This window comes from Gopherus evgoodei, chromosome 2 (genome assembly GCF_007399415.2).
Source record: "Gopherus evgoodei ecotype Sinaloan lineage chromosome 2, rGopEvg1_v1.p, whole genome shotgun sequence".
In the NCBI taxonomy this organism is placed as follows: Eukaryota; Metazoa; Chordata; order Testudines; family Testudinidae; genus Gopherus; species Gopherus evgoodei.
Window position 1 is genome coordinate 91461588 of NC_044323.1, and position 14510 is coordinate 91476097.

Here is a 14510-nt window from a genome sequence, read left to right on the forward strand (position 1 = left end):
TAGATGAATTCAACTCCAGTGGAGAATAATCTGTCCAAATATGAAAAAGTGTTAGGATAGATTGAGGACACTAACAGCAGCCTAACCCATCCACAGTGCAAATACAACCATTTTTATGCTCTCACCTGATCCAATTATAATAAACATAGTTGAGCTGTGTTCAGGACACAGCGATGTGTCAACTGAGTTTGTGTGTCCACAATTACTACACTATCTGTGCAGGCTGAGGGAAATCTGAGCAGTTATCTCAATGCTAAAGTAAGGTACAGAGAACCTAGCACACAGCAGTACCTGCAAAGAAATAGGACAATGCACTGTTCTCCTGCACAGAGCTGAAAGAATGGAAAACTAGCCAAACCAGTTACAAAGACATAGTCATGGGATCCAGTCAACAGTGTTACATTCCAGGAAGTCAGCCATGTGTAAGTTGTTAGAATTTATTTGGTATCTCTTGTAGAAAGAAAGAATAATTATGATAACCAATCAAAGCCTGAGAATGTTGCAAAAACACTGAGGCCTATGTCCTGTTACAGGGAAAATGCTTTACGTACTGTATATAGCAGTATTTGACTACAAACTACTTAACATACTGGGTACTGTTTGTTAACTAGTTGCAAGAGTTGAACTGTCTCTTCAGAATGCATCAGTCACTATAAAAGGCTATAGAGAATTCCCCCTTCTCTTCCCAAATTCATTTTTCAGTTCAGACTTTCAGTTCACACTGAAGTGAGGCAACAACTTGGCCCACATCTTAGCAAGAATATACAAGTTACTGATTGTCATTTTAGATAATATGTTGATCCATCTGGACAAAATCTGTAAGAGTCTAAATTCAAATCTGCATGATGAGGTTTTCTACTGCTAATGAAAGGAAGGTTTTCTACTGCTAATGAAAAGGGGGGAGAGGATAGCTCAGTGGTTTGAGCATTAGCCTGTTAAACCCAGGGTTATGAGCTCAGTCCTTGAGGGGGCCACTTAGGGATCTGGGGCAAAATAAGTATTTGGTCCTGATAATGAAAGCAGGGGGCTGGACTTGATGACCTTTCAAGGTCCCTTCCAGTTCTAGGAGATAGGCTATCTCCATTTAAAAAAAAAAAAAAAAAAAGTGCCATCTGCTGAGATTGGTATTATTTGAGTTGACTGCTCATATTTTGTTTATTTAAAGTCCAGAATCTGTTTATTCAATTTCTTAAGAAATCAGACTTTGAGATGATGTTATTCCTTACGATTCAATCACTTAAATAATTCATTTGATCAAGCCGTTTGCAGCTCTATCTGGGAAGAGACATTTTCCCTTGCTATGTGTCTGACTAAAGAGAAACCATCAGAAATATCACAGTTCACTGGACAGAACACAAACATACTGCATTACTTTTGTATTATGATATTAAAATTGTGGTTCTCTGCATTTAATTATAAAATAGAAAAGCTTAAAGTGACATGTCAGTCCCTAAAACCAGACAGCATATTGCTGAGGAACCATTCACTATCAGAAAAGGCATCTATTCATTATTACAGTGTTTTGGTTTACTGAAATAGGCTGAAAGAAATCAAACCTTTAAACAGATATTCACAGGTTTCTGTATATGCGATCTTCACATAAAATGTTTTTAAGGTCTCATTTTAAAAACAATTCCACCATACCAGGCTGAATTGTTTGGTTTTTCATAATATCCTAGCTCTTTTTGAATTTAAGTGCAATATGCAAAATTTAGTTTAACAATAAAACTATTTTATTAGTTATAGAAGGAAAAAAAGGACCTGAATCTGCAATTATCTATTTTTAATGCTTCTAAAATTATCCAGTGAGCAAAAGGACATTTGGTTTAAAAAAAAAAAAAGACAGAAAGAGGAAGAAAAAGCCAAATACATGGTCCTCAATAAAGGATTTTTCCCACTTTTTAGGACAGAGCAGATAAGTTATAAATGCTGTTTTTCATAAAGGTAATATAAACAAAGCTAGTGGGTTACATTAATATTATTTTTAATTTACATCTGCAAACTACACCTTTAAATATCATAAGATAGCTATATGTATCAATAAAATGCACCTCTGAACATGTCTGCGGCCCAAAAAATTCTCCCTAAATCAGATGTTAGAATCATGGGTGCTTGGTTTTTTGTTTGTCAATTTTTGCACTGAGCTTCTTGTTGTTTTGAAGTGAAATAATTTACCTACTCATGCTCACAAAACCAGAAACCTAGTACACAATGACAGAGCTTGTAACCAGGGCATCACTTACAATATTGGATTCTCTGTTAAACACATTTCCAAACACCCTTTATTTCCCTAGGCTAATCAAGGAACTTACCAAAAAAAGCACTAGTGAAAAGAGGGTCACTTCTGAAACTGGTAATAAGCACTGACAGCATCTTATTTTGTTTACAGTTAAAATACACCTCTACCCGATATAACGCTGTCCTCGGGAGCCAAAAAATCTTACCTTAGAGGTGAAACCGCATTATATCGAACTTGCTTTGATCCACCGGACTGCGCAGCCCCATCCCCTGGAGCGCTGCTTACCGCATTATATCCGAATTCATGTATATCGGGTCCCGGTATATCGGGGTAGAGGTGTAGTTTAAAGTTAAAATAAAAACATTTGAGCCTGAGAATACATAGGTAGGAAGCCACATTACTAAAATGAATGGAAAATTCTGCAGCTTAGTGATTAGACAAACAAGGTTAACCTAATATCCCACAATAATCCACACTGAATTTAGGCCATGTATAATAGGAAAACTGATTTATGCAGCTTTACCTGAGCCTGGAACAGAATTTCAGTCACAGTCAAGGGCACGGGAACTGATTTGCTGCCTGACTGAGCCTGATGCAATGTGAAAATCCTTCCAAGCTAATTAAACCGAATGAAATCAACACATGCTTATCCAATAATCGTGACCTTAAGGCAAGCATAATGAATGTATGATTGCCCCCTAAATCCTTGTGTCATCAAGAGGACTGCAGGTTTTCTAGGCTCTTCCCTCCCTCCTTCCTTCCCTCACTCCGGTGCCCCCTTGAAATATACAAAAAATGTAATTACTATGGGGCCCCCTTCATAGTCTGGGGTTAGAGCCACAAAATGTTATTGTAAAATCTTGATCCGTAGAGGCAGGCTAGTCAAAGGAAACCAAGAAATAAGAAAGACATCTAGTAATTAACATTTGTGTGGACAAACCCTTATAGATTATGATAGTATGTTTCAGGTGCTTTAGTCCTGAAAAAGATTTTAAAATCAAAACACGTTCAAAGTGAAAAGGCTGCTATAATACAGATGTGCATTCAGTACTTCTAATGTGGCATATAATTTGTATTCTGTCAAAATGCCATATTTTCATACTCTATTTTAATGCAGCCTGTTATGAGATAATGAAGAATGTTCTCACCTCAGCAAACAAAGCCAAATGCTGTCTTTATAAATGGGAAAAGGTACTACAAAGCGGCGTGAACAAGGAGCATGTGTAACAATTACTGTACCTGTTTAAGAAACTTGTTGGATGCTTGGCTGTGCTTAGCTAACACATTTGGCAATGCAGGATTTGCATATTCAAATTGGGGATTATAGGTAAAATCGGACTTGAAGAATTTAATCTTCTCTTTTTCCACATTGGAAGGCTTGATGGCAGTTAGTATACAGAGTTTTCGGCCAGAGACATCTACCTCTTTACCATGGCTTTTTGACAACTGAGGCTGCTTTGGCTTTGTTAGACTAGAAAAATAATGTCTCTTAGCCTCTGCTTTGGGTCGAGGTGGCAGTCCTATGCTGTTCCCTGCAACAGAAATACTGTGTGTAAACTTCACACTGCTAGACACTGGGCTAGCGATAAAGATGGATGGCTGCCTGGTTCGTGCAATACCAGCCACTGCTGAGCAAAGGCAGTGGGACTTTGATCTTGCGGTGCTCGTTGTTTCGCGAGGTAGTAGAAGACTTGTGCACTTTTTGTGCCTCTTGTGGTGAGGCAGATGACAGCTTTTGAGAGTGGGTGTTTTTTCTCTCTTTGCTTTGCAGAAGGACATTGGAGCTACTGGTTCCTGTTGTGAAAATATCCTTAAGGATTCCAGAGGACAGGTGCTGAAGACTGCTTTCATTCTTATGGTCAGCTTATGTTCTTCTGGATTTAAGACTGACTTTTTAGAGAGCTCTTGCTCAGGCCAGTGAAGCTTTCTGCAATTTAAGAAAAAGAAGAAAACAGAAATCTTGATTTTAAAGATAAAAGGAAACAGGCATTTTCTCTGTGTGTGTGTGTGTGAGAGAGAGAGAGAGCGAGAGAGCATGCAACATATTGTTAACAAGCTAGATGTGGAATTCAGGCCTAATTTGCACAAGCACCATAGGTACCAACTTTCCCTGGCGCCGTGGGGTGCTCGTGCCTCCCCATCCCTGGCTCCACACTGACCCCATCCTTTCCCCACCCTGCCCCATCCCTATCCCCATTCCAACCCCTTCCCCAAATCCCCACCCCGTTCCCGCATCTTCCCTGAGCGCGTTGCATTCCCCATCTCCCTGCCATGCGAAACACGTTTCGCAGCGCAAGCACGGGGAGGGAGGGGGGAAAAGCAGGTATGCGGCGTGCAGAGGAGGCGGAGGTGAGCTGGAGCACAGGGGCGGGGTGGGGAGCTGCTAGTGGGTGCTAAGCACCCCACCAATTTTTCTCTGTGGGTGCTCCAGCCCCATAGCACCCACGGAGTTGGCGCCTATGCAAGCAACTATGCCCATCTCCATCTGCAGTTGCCTAATATGGGTATACAAACTCGTGCACAGCTCTGCAACCACCTTGTTTAAAATTCAGGTGCTGTGCATGTTGTATACACATTTAAATAGTTCAATTATGTAATCAGCTTTTCTGCTTGTGTTTATTTTGAAGCAAATGATGATTATCTTTAAAGATCCTTGAATTATACAAGCAGTAAGGGACCGTGTATAGGTGCACCTCACCAAAAGTAAGACCTGCCTCAGAACTCTCCTCTTACGCTATGTCTACACATAGAGCAGCATGTAGAGTACATTCGCTGTAGTGCCCCATTAGCATGCGTACAAACAGCAGTGAGCCACAGGTTAGGCAAGTAAAATAAAGACACACCAGAACCTTAGCTATATACCCTTCCTGGCTCTCTACATGTCCTAGCAGTGCCTCTCCTGTCTACAACTGCTATCTTTAGCCATGTAGTGTCCCGCTGACATCCGTCACTGCTGGAGCTTTCCCCACCATAGAGAGCTGCCGGAACCTTTTCCTGCTGCAGCAAAAGACTCAGCAGTGGGCAGACACTCTGGCAGGCAAGAGGCAGAGGGGAAAGGCCCCTGCCAGAACCTTTACTGTTGCTTTTAGCTACACACCACCATATAGCTGCTGTCTGCTTTTCACTGTGCAATGTAACTACTGTACCCTACATGTCACTGTCAGTGAAGACAAGACCCTTAGACACAATTCCTCAGGGACTCTTCTGTTGTGCTGGAGAGGAAATAATGTGAAAAGTCCTTTAAGAGCGTGATTTATTCTCCACATGCATCTAGTCTGCTCTGCGAGACACTGAATAGCAAGGGCAGAATCACAGATCTCATCTACCTGCTACTCTCAGCCTAGTTGCTCCTGGTGTGAGAAAGCCACAAGTGCCAAGGCTGCAATGCAAGCAGCCCTAATGTTACCACACAATGGAGTGAGGGGTACCTTAGTACTCCCTTTTCCACTGAGCAGCTGTGTTAGGCCTGCTAGGAATCTAGCCTATAAATAAGCCCCTTCATTTTCAGTTCAAACCGATTTTGACTGAAAAAATCCCACGTTTTACAAAAAGTATTATTTTTTTTCTGATTTTCACCCTACTTTTGTATCATTCAAATATATAAAAAGTAACTGGTTTTAGTAGGAAAATACTATACATTGCATGAGTTATGATAATACATTAGTCTGTATGCATACGCAAAGCTACCTGTTGAAGTAAGGCTACATGTATTAGTCTGGAAGGTACACACAATAAACAAACAGGCACGCATGCAAGCTCTGAAGTGCATGTACATCTGAACGTATTGATGAATCTCACACCCATCACGTACACTTTTCAAGCTGTTAACACATAACGATTTAAATATCTGACACACTAAAATGAGAAGAAAACAAAAAATCTGTATCAGAATACCTTTCAGAAAAACAAGGAAGTATTCAAAATAAAAAAAGAAAAGAAAAAAAACAGGAGAAATGGATTAACTTAAGTGTATGTGCTGCAAATGGTGTGGCCCAATTATTAAATGCAAATATTTATAGGCTGATAGTTCTAAGTCTACAGCAGTAAACTGTTTATTCAAATGAACATTTTTATTTCGGATTAGAGATGCATTGCTTTTTAGAGTCAGAGGTGGCATTGTGTTTTAGTTCTGTTTTAGTTCTGCAGCAAACAACACTGAATTCCATTAATCAAAGCATTAATCTACTGAATACTTCCCCCCGTCCTTCTATCTATCAAAATAAACCCCAATATTTACCCAGAAAAAATATTAATAGTTTTTTTCCACCAATTTTACCTGTTTTTATTGTTGTAGTAATAACACCAATAAATTCCTGGCAAAAATTAAAATAACCAAAACCGAAGTGCTCTACCTATAAAGAAACTGTCTCTCTCCAGAAAACTCTCCAGAGTAAGCGCCCAGAGAGGTGAAGAATATCTAGGATGTGCCAGCCCTTGCGAACAAATTTCAACACTACAAAAATGGTAGGGTATATTCAGGTATTTAGTATGTTTCCCCAAACTCACATTTTTAGTTGCCGGGGAGGGTATCCACTATCACTTAAAACCCTCCATTAATTAAGACTATTAAAAAAAGAGAGCAATTAGTACTAAAGCCATTTTACGGAACTTAACCCCATATTTTCAAAACATCTACTCAAAGCTGTACAATATCAAACACGCAGCTGGGTTTAAAAAAAATGTGCTTTAAGTATAAACATGACAACTAAACTAAATTCATCAGCCAAATAAGTTCCTTAAGGACTGTGTAGCAAAGAAGAGTGGCCCTCCCTCCAGGGAGGGAGGACCACACACATCCTAGTGGGTGGAACCAGGAAGTCCACACCAGAAGCAGAGAGGCAGGACAAGAACAGGAAATATAAAAGGCGGGCCTTGTAGCTCAGTTGAGTGGAAACTGTTGAGTGAGACAGATATGCCCTGCTTGCTGCTGGAGCCTGAGCCTGCAGGAGACTTCTGTGCAGGAGGCCCCTGACCTACCCGAACAGCCAGACATGCCTGACACCGAGGAGTTGCTGGGACTGCTGCTTGCAGTGTACCCTAGGGAGATGGAGGATGACCCTTGGATGCAGGTACACCTGATGAGGAGTATAGGAAGCAGCCCAGGGGAACCAGATTACTGTCTGGCTGTGGTGCTGCTGGAGACACAGTCAGCAATTTGCAGATGGAGTCCTTGCTGACCCAGTGACTGACCACTCTGCCCTGGGCTGGGATGTGGTGGAGCTGAGTGGGCACATGTCCCCCTGCCACCCTACCTGGGGGGGAGTACTCCCCCTCCTTAGGCAAGGAGGCCTGTGCTCCTCAGACACCCCCGCCTGAGACCCATAAACTCTACTTGGCGCTCCCTCCGTTGCCGGAGCCCATAGATTGTGGTTGGTGCTTGCCACTTGTGTTGGCCCCTCAACCAGTTGGTGCTCGCCCCTGCCTGAGGGCTAGAGTACTAGACTGCAAGGTGCCTTGCCCTGCCCAGGGGCCTGGGTCCCTGCACTGTCCCTAAATGCTTTACCTCGCTGCTCTCCCTTTCCTGAGGGTTGAGTCCAAGTGACTGCTAATTCCCCCCCTGCCCTTTGACAGTCTGCTACTCCAGGAGCATGACAGCAAAGAGGTGTGGCCTCCCTCAGAGACTGACAGCAAGGGATGGCCACACACCCCTACACACCTACAGACTGTTAAATCCACTTTCACTAAGAGAGTACCTTGTCCCCTTGCTGGGCTGTGTGGCAGGGCAGCTCTAATGGCTTGGAGCCCTGCTGGCTTCAAGTCTGCAGATGGTTCCCTCCCCTGTGACATCCCTCAGGGAGGAGGGAATCTCTACAGTACCAAGCAGCTGCACATAAAAGTTAATACAGTCTCCATCCATATGTGGTATCTGTGCTGATTCCTCATGGAGTTAGTAGAGGAATGATGTGCATTTCACTGGCCCTATCCACTCCTCCCAAGCAGATCCTCAGCACTACAGATAGGCTTCTGCAGGGCCTAAGGGACTAAGAGGGTAGATTGCCAATTTTGGTTGGATGTATTCCTGGAGGTTTCATCACACGACAGACAATCCCAGAGGGTTGGCAACCCTGTAAGAGGGGAATGATGCCCTAAATACAACACTTCCCATTTCTGTGCCTAAATTATAAGGATCCAGTGGAATGAAGGATATGGCTCGGAGTATGCACAGAGTTAAACTTAATAAAAACCTCGGATTTGGTCCAGCATTAGACATATCCACACTGTAATTAACTGTATATACAGTAATTATGCTCTAAATAGAACATTAACAAAGGGATCATTAAATCCTCAAAGGTAACTGAATCAATAATTTAATTCCAGATTTATTTTCCTAGTAAAATTAGACTTGGCTCTCAGAACAAATGAAACAAAAAAATAAACACCATACCACTATGTAAGTTTTCATGCTTTATGAATTCATTTTAATCTTTCACACTGTATGAACTCACGTCTTCAGTGCTACTGGGGATATTGGTGCAAGCAGTAAACAGATCAATGTACTGTGGTCTCGTGTACATTGTACATTCATGCAAAACATATCTAGAAATGGGGAAAAAAAATACCACACACAGTCTTGGAGTGTCCTTTCCCCCTCCACCACACAAGTCCTATACCAATAAAAAAATCAACATGCAACGCTCACTAAATATTAAAAACAGTAAGGCATTGATTCAAGCAGGCTTTTTTGTTTTTCACTTGAGGTTTTTTCCTGCTGCACGAATGAGCCAATAATCCATAGTAATAAAAAATTAGAAAGAGTCCAGCGGAGGGCAACAAAAATGATTAGGGGGTTGGAGCACATGACTTATGAGAAGAGGCTGAGGGAACTGGGGATTGTTTAGTCTGAGGAAGAGAAGAATGAGGGGGGATTTGATAGCTGCTTTCAACTACCTGAAGGGGGTTCCAAAGAGGATGGATCTAGACTGTTCTCAGTGGTGGCAGATGACAGAACAAGGAGTATGGTCTCAAGCTGCAGTGTGGGAGGTCTAGGTTGGATATTAGGAAAAACTTTTCACCAGGAGTGTGGTGAAGCACTGGAAATGGGTTACCTAGGGAGGTGGTGGAATCTCCTTCCTTAAAGGTTTTTACGGTCAGGCTTGACGAAGTCCTGGCTGGGATGATTTAGTTGGGGATTGGTCCTGCTTCGAGTAGGGGGTTGGACTAGATGACCTCCTAAGGTCCCTTCAACCCTGATATTCTATGATTTGTAAGTTAGAAGTACAGTAGAACTTCAGAGTTATGAACTGACCGGTCAACCACCACCTCATTTGGAACCAGAAGTACGCAATCAGGCGGCAGCAGAGCCAATAATAAAAAGCAAATACAGTACTTTGTTAAACGTAAACTACTAAAAAAGAAAGGGAAAGTTTAAAAACATTTTTTGCAAGGTAAGGAACTGTTTCTGTTCTCATTTCAATTAATTAAGATGGTTAAAAGCAGAATTTTTCTTCGCATAGTAAAGTTCAAAGCTGTATTAAGTCAATGTTCACCTTGTAAACTTTTGAAAGAACAACCACAATGTTTTGTTCTGAGTTACACACAGTTCAGAGTTATGAACAACCTCCATTCCTGAGGTGTTTGTAACTCTGAGGTTCTACTATATTAGGTTATTTTCCCTGTTCTGGACAAGTGATATTATGTAAGATTAGTTTTGCTTTATGGTCAATTTGAGAGGCTTCCTTTACACTTGGCACAGAAACAGCTTCAGGGCATTACAGTTCAAGTTTAATAAGATCAGTTTAATCAATGCAGGACAGACTGCTTATCTAGCTTATTTTGCTTTGGTGTATACTGGTGTGAGAAATCACAATTCCCAGCACAAGTATCAGTCCCACAGAGTATGGTGCAGTCAGGATACTCTCCAGTGGGCTAAAGTTCACAAACCACATTAGTATACGTACATTTTGCTACTCAATGAAAGGTACTTTTGGCAACAAGAAGAAAAGGATTGTTCTCATCTCTTTCTTGGGAAGAGGGTGAAAGGAGAAAGGTATGGAAAACCCACCTTCAGGCATTTATTAAATCTAACAGTGTGAGGCTCTCTGCCTTAAGAAAGGTAGATGCTGTTTAAGGGCAAGTTTTCCAAGTGACCTCAACCTAGTCTCTAAATGAGGGAGTGCCAATCTAAGTGCCGTATCATGTGAAACAAAATTTAAGGCACACAGTTTTGGTTGTGCATGCAAAACTGAAAGTGTATATTCACTGACCACGTTTGAAAATTTAGCCACAGTATTTACAAAACAATTAAATTCCAGCTATCTAACAGTGGAAATTTGTCACCTTCTCTATGAACCTAACCAAAACAGTGTTGGGGTAGAGACAGGTTTTCCATTGCTACAATGTAAGCATTCCTTGAAACTGAAGTAGCATGTCACAAGCATGTCTAAGAAATGATAATGTGAAATAGAAGTAAAATGGGGAAAACAGCCCAAAATAAATACAACCCCAGAGATTCTTGCATAGGGTGACCATATAGTACGTGTGAAAAATCGGGACACTTTTATTTTCGGCGGAATAGTTGCTTATAGAAGACAAAGCCCCTAATACTGGGATGGTCCTGATAATATCGGGACGTCTGGTCACCCTGCCCTTACATCATCGTAATATCATGTGCCTATTCCGGGATGCATGTGCCAATGGAGCTTTTGGATTCATAGACTCTAAGACGGGAAGGGACCTCGAGAGGTCATCGAGTCCAGTCCCCTGCCCTCATGGCAGGACCAAATATTGTCTACCATCCCGGATAGACATTTATCTAACCTACTCTTAAATATCTCCAGAGATGGCGATTCCACAACCTCCCTAGGCAATTTATTCCAGTGTTTAACCACCCTGACAGTTAGGAACTTTTCCTAATGTCCAACCTAAACCTCCCTTGCTGCAGTTTAAGCTCATTGCCTTCTTGTTCTAACCCTTAGAGGCTAAAGTGAACAAGTTTCTCCCTCCTCCTTATACACTCTTTTAGATACCTGAAAACTGCTATCATGTCCCCTCTCAAGCTTCTCTTTTCAAACTAAACAAACCCAATTCTTTCAGCCTTCCTTCATAGGTCATGTTCTCAAGACCTTTAATCATTCTTGTTGCTCTTCTCTGGACCCTCTCCAATTTCTCCACATCTTTCTTGAAATGCGGTGCCCAGAACTGGGACACAATACTCCAGTTGAGGCCTAACCAGCGCAGAGTAGAGCGGAAGAAAGACTTCTCGTGTCTTGCTCACAACACACCTGTTAAGTACATCCCAGAATCATGTTTGCTTTTTTTGCAACAGCATCACACTATTGATTCATGTTTAGCTTGTGGTCCCCTATAATCCCTAGAGCCCTTTCTGCCGTACTCCTTCCTAGGCAGTCTCTTCCCATTTTGTATGTGTGAAACTGATTTTTCCTTCTAAGTGGAGCACTTTGCATTTGTCTTTGTTAAACTTCATCCTGTTTACCTCAGACCATTTCTCCAATTTGTCCAGATCATTTTGAATTATGACTCTGTCCTCCAAAGCAGTTGCAATCCCTCCCAGTTGGTATCATCTGCAAACTTAATAAGCGTACTTTCTATGCCAATATCTAGTTGTTGATGAAGATATTGAACAGAGCCGGTCCCAAAACAGACCTTGGATCTAAGACTGAGTACTACTGTCATGGCAATCCATTAATGGATCACCCAATTGTCTGCCAATTTCTGCACAACACAGGGCAGCAGCAGCAAACAATCCCTGCTGTAACTATATGCCTATGTGGGTGTTGTAGTCTGGGCTATAGATTCCCAGATCATACAGCTCAAATATATTGTAAATGTTTCACCAACTGCCACCTCCAAATCTGTAGTTAGATTTAAATGTGCATTTTGTGAGAAAAAGCCTTACACCAGCTGCCAAACACAGTATGGGCTCTTTAAACATGCTCCAACCTAGATTTACAGAATATAACCAGGATTAATATTGTGTGGGACATTTGTGTTGGAAGATAAAGGTCAATGGATGAGCCAAAAGATGTGAATTATTATAACAGATATTTCCATAGATTATACAAAGGTCAAAAAGCATGTAACTGTTGTGCTGAATCCTCTATCTGATTCTGTAATCGTCACTATTTTCCAAAATAAAGTGGACTGACATTTTGAGACATAATGGGCAAAACCTCCTTGAAAAAGGTGTCATGAAAATTCAGTTGTTTTTGGGCATATAATCAATTCATCTGGTGACTGATATGATTAAAACATTTATGATATTTTACTTGCCCTGGCCAGTGACAGGTATATATTAATCTGTTTTTTATCAGTGACCTATTACCTCGGTTGTGCCTTGTCACTGCCATGGCACAGTATATTTTGGTGTCATGACATATCTGAATAGTAAGCATGAGACCAGCCTGTCAGTTCACTGCTATACATGCAAACAGGCCTCAAAATGTCAGTCTTTCTTATAAAATAAATAATTCAGTTTGCTGTTTTTCTGTTTTTCACACATTGTTTTCAACAATGATACAAAGAAAAACATACCCATTTTGGCTTCAGAAATCTGAAATGTCAAGATGATGCTAAATAACACTCTCACATACTGAATTTATTCAGATTAAAACGCATTCATAGTCTGAAATGTCAATATGTTTTGTTTAAGACATGGCTACAATGTCTCTTGAAGACTTGCATGTGGAAGCAGGATTATATCTGCCCCAAACTGTCAAAACAAAATTCTTAATGGCACTAAAAAGCCTCTAGATGATTGTTCCCAAATCCACATGATGTTCTTAAGTGCTAATGTTAGAGCCTTCACCAGATGTGCGGCTATACATGCAGTAGGACGGATTTCCCTCTCACTTACACCACTGTGTATTGGCCTGGTCTACACTACGCGTTTATATCAAATTTAGCAGTGTTAAACCGATTTTACGCTGCACCTGTCCACACAACAAAACCCTTTATATCGATATAAAGAGCTCTTAAAACGATTTCTGTACTCCCTCCATGACGAGGGAGTAGTGCTGAAATCGCTATTGCCATGTCGGATTAGGGTTAGTGTGGCTGCAATTCGACGGTATTGGCCTCCAGGAGCTATCCCACAGTGCACCATTGTGACCGCTCTGGAAAGCCATCTGAACTCGGATGCACTGGCTAGGTAGACAGGAAAAGCCCCGCAAACTTTTGAATTTCATTTCCTGTTTGGCCAGCGTGGAGAGCTCACCAGCACAGGTGACCACGCATAGCTCATCAGCACAGGTAACAATGCAGTCTCCTGAGAATCGAAAAAGAGCTCCAGTATGGACTGCACGGGAGGTACTGGATCTGATCACTCTATGAGGAGGGGATTCTGTGCTAACAGAACTCCGTTCCAAAAGACGAAATGAAAAAACATTTGAAAAAATTTCCAAGGCCATAATGCAGAGAGGCCACACCAGGGACTCAGTACAGTGTCGTATGAAAGTTAAGGAGCTCAGACAAGCCTACCAGAAAACCAAGAAGCAAATGGAAAGTCTGGGGCAGGGCCAAAAACATGCCGCTTCTATGCTGAGCTGCATGCAATTCTAGGGGGGTCTGCTACTACTACCCCACCCCCTCCGTGGATCCCGAGGTGGGGGTTGTAATCGCAGCCATGGCTGAGGATTCTGCGGATGGGGAAAATGAGGAGGAAGAGGAGGACGAGCTTGTAGAGAGCACACAGCACTCAGTTTTGCCCAACAGCCAGGAGGCTTTTTCTCACCCTGACGGAATTTCCCTCCCAGCCCTCCCAAGCACTATCTCAGACAACGAAGCCAGAGAAGGGACCTTTGGTGAGTGTACCTTGTAAATATAAAACATGGTTTAAAAGCAAGCGTTTTTTAATGATTAATTTGCCCTGAGGACTTGGGATGCATTCGCGGCCAGTACAGTTACTGTAAAAGTCTGTTAACATGTCTGGGGATGGAGCAGAAATCCTCCAGGGACATCTCCATGAAGCTCTCTTGGAGGTACTCCAAAAGCCTTTGCAGAAGGTTTCTGGGCAGCGCTGCTTTATTCCATCCTCCATGGTAGGACACTTGACCATGCCATGCATGTAGCAAGTAATCTAGTATCATTGCATGACAAAGCCTAGCTGTGTATGGTCCCGGTGATTGCTGGCATTCAAGCAACATCCGTTCTTTATCATGCTTTGTTATCCTCAGGAGAGTGATATCATTCATGGTAACCTGGTTGAAATTCAGGAATTTAAGTAAGGGGACAGAGATGGCCATTCCTACTAGGCTGTTTGCCTGTGGCTTAAAAGAAATCCTTCCCTGCAGGTAGCCAAATGGGGGGAAACGGG

At 41.9% G+C, this 14510-nt stretch overlaps 1 protein-coding gene across 1 annotated transcript in view; it reads right to left on the reverse strand.

Moving 5' to 3' along the window:
- The window catches only part of KIAA0895 (KIAA0895 ortholog), a 58505-nt gene that overhangs the window by 28751 nt on the left and 15244 nt on the right, over positions 1-14510 (reverse strand). Inside the window, 4 exon segments of the mRNA XM_030551357.1 lie at positions 3479-3956; positions 3958-4073; positions 4076-4162; positions 13919-13923. Coding sequence (XP_030407217.1) covers positions 3479-3956; positions 3958-4073; positions 4076-4162; positions 13919-13923 — 686 coding nt within the window.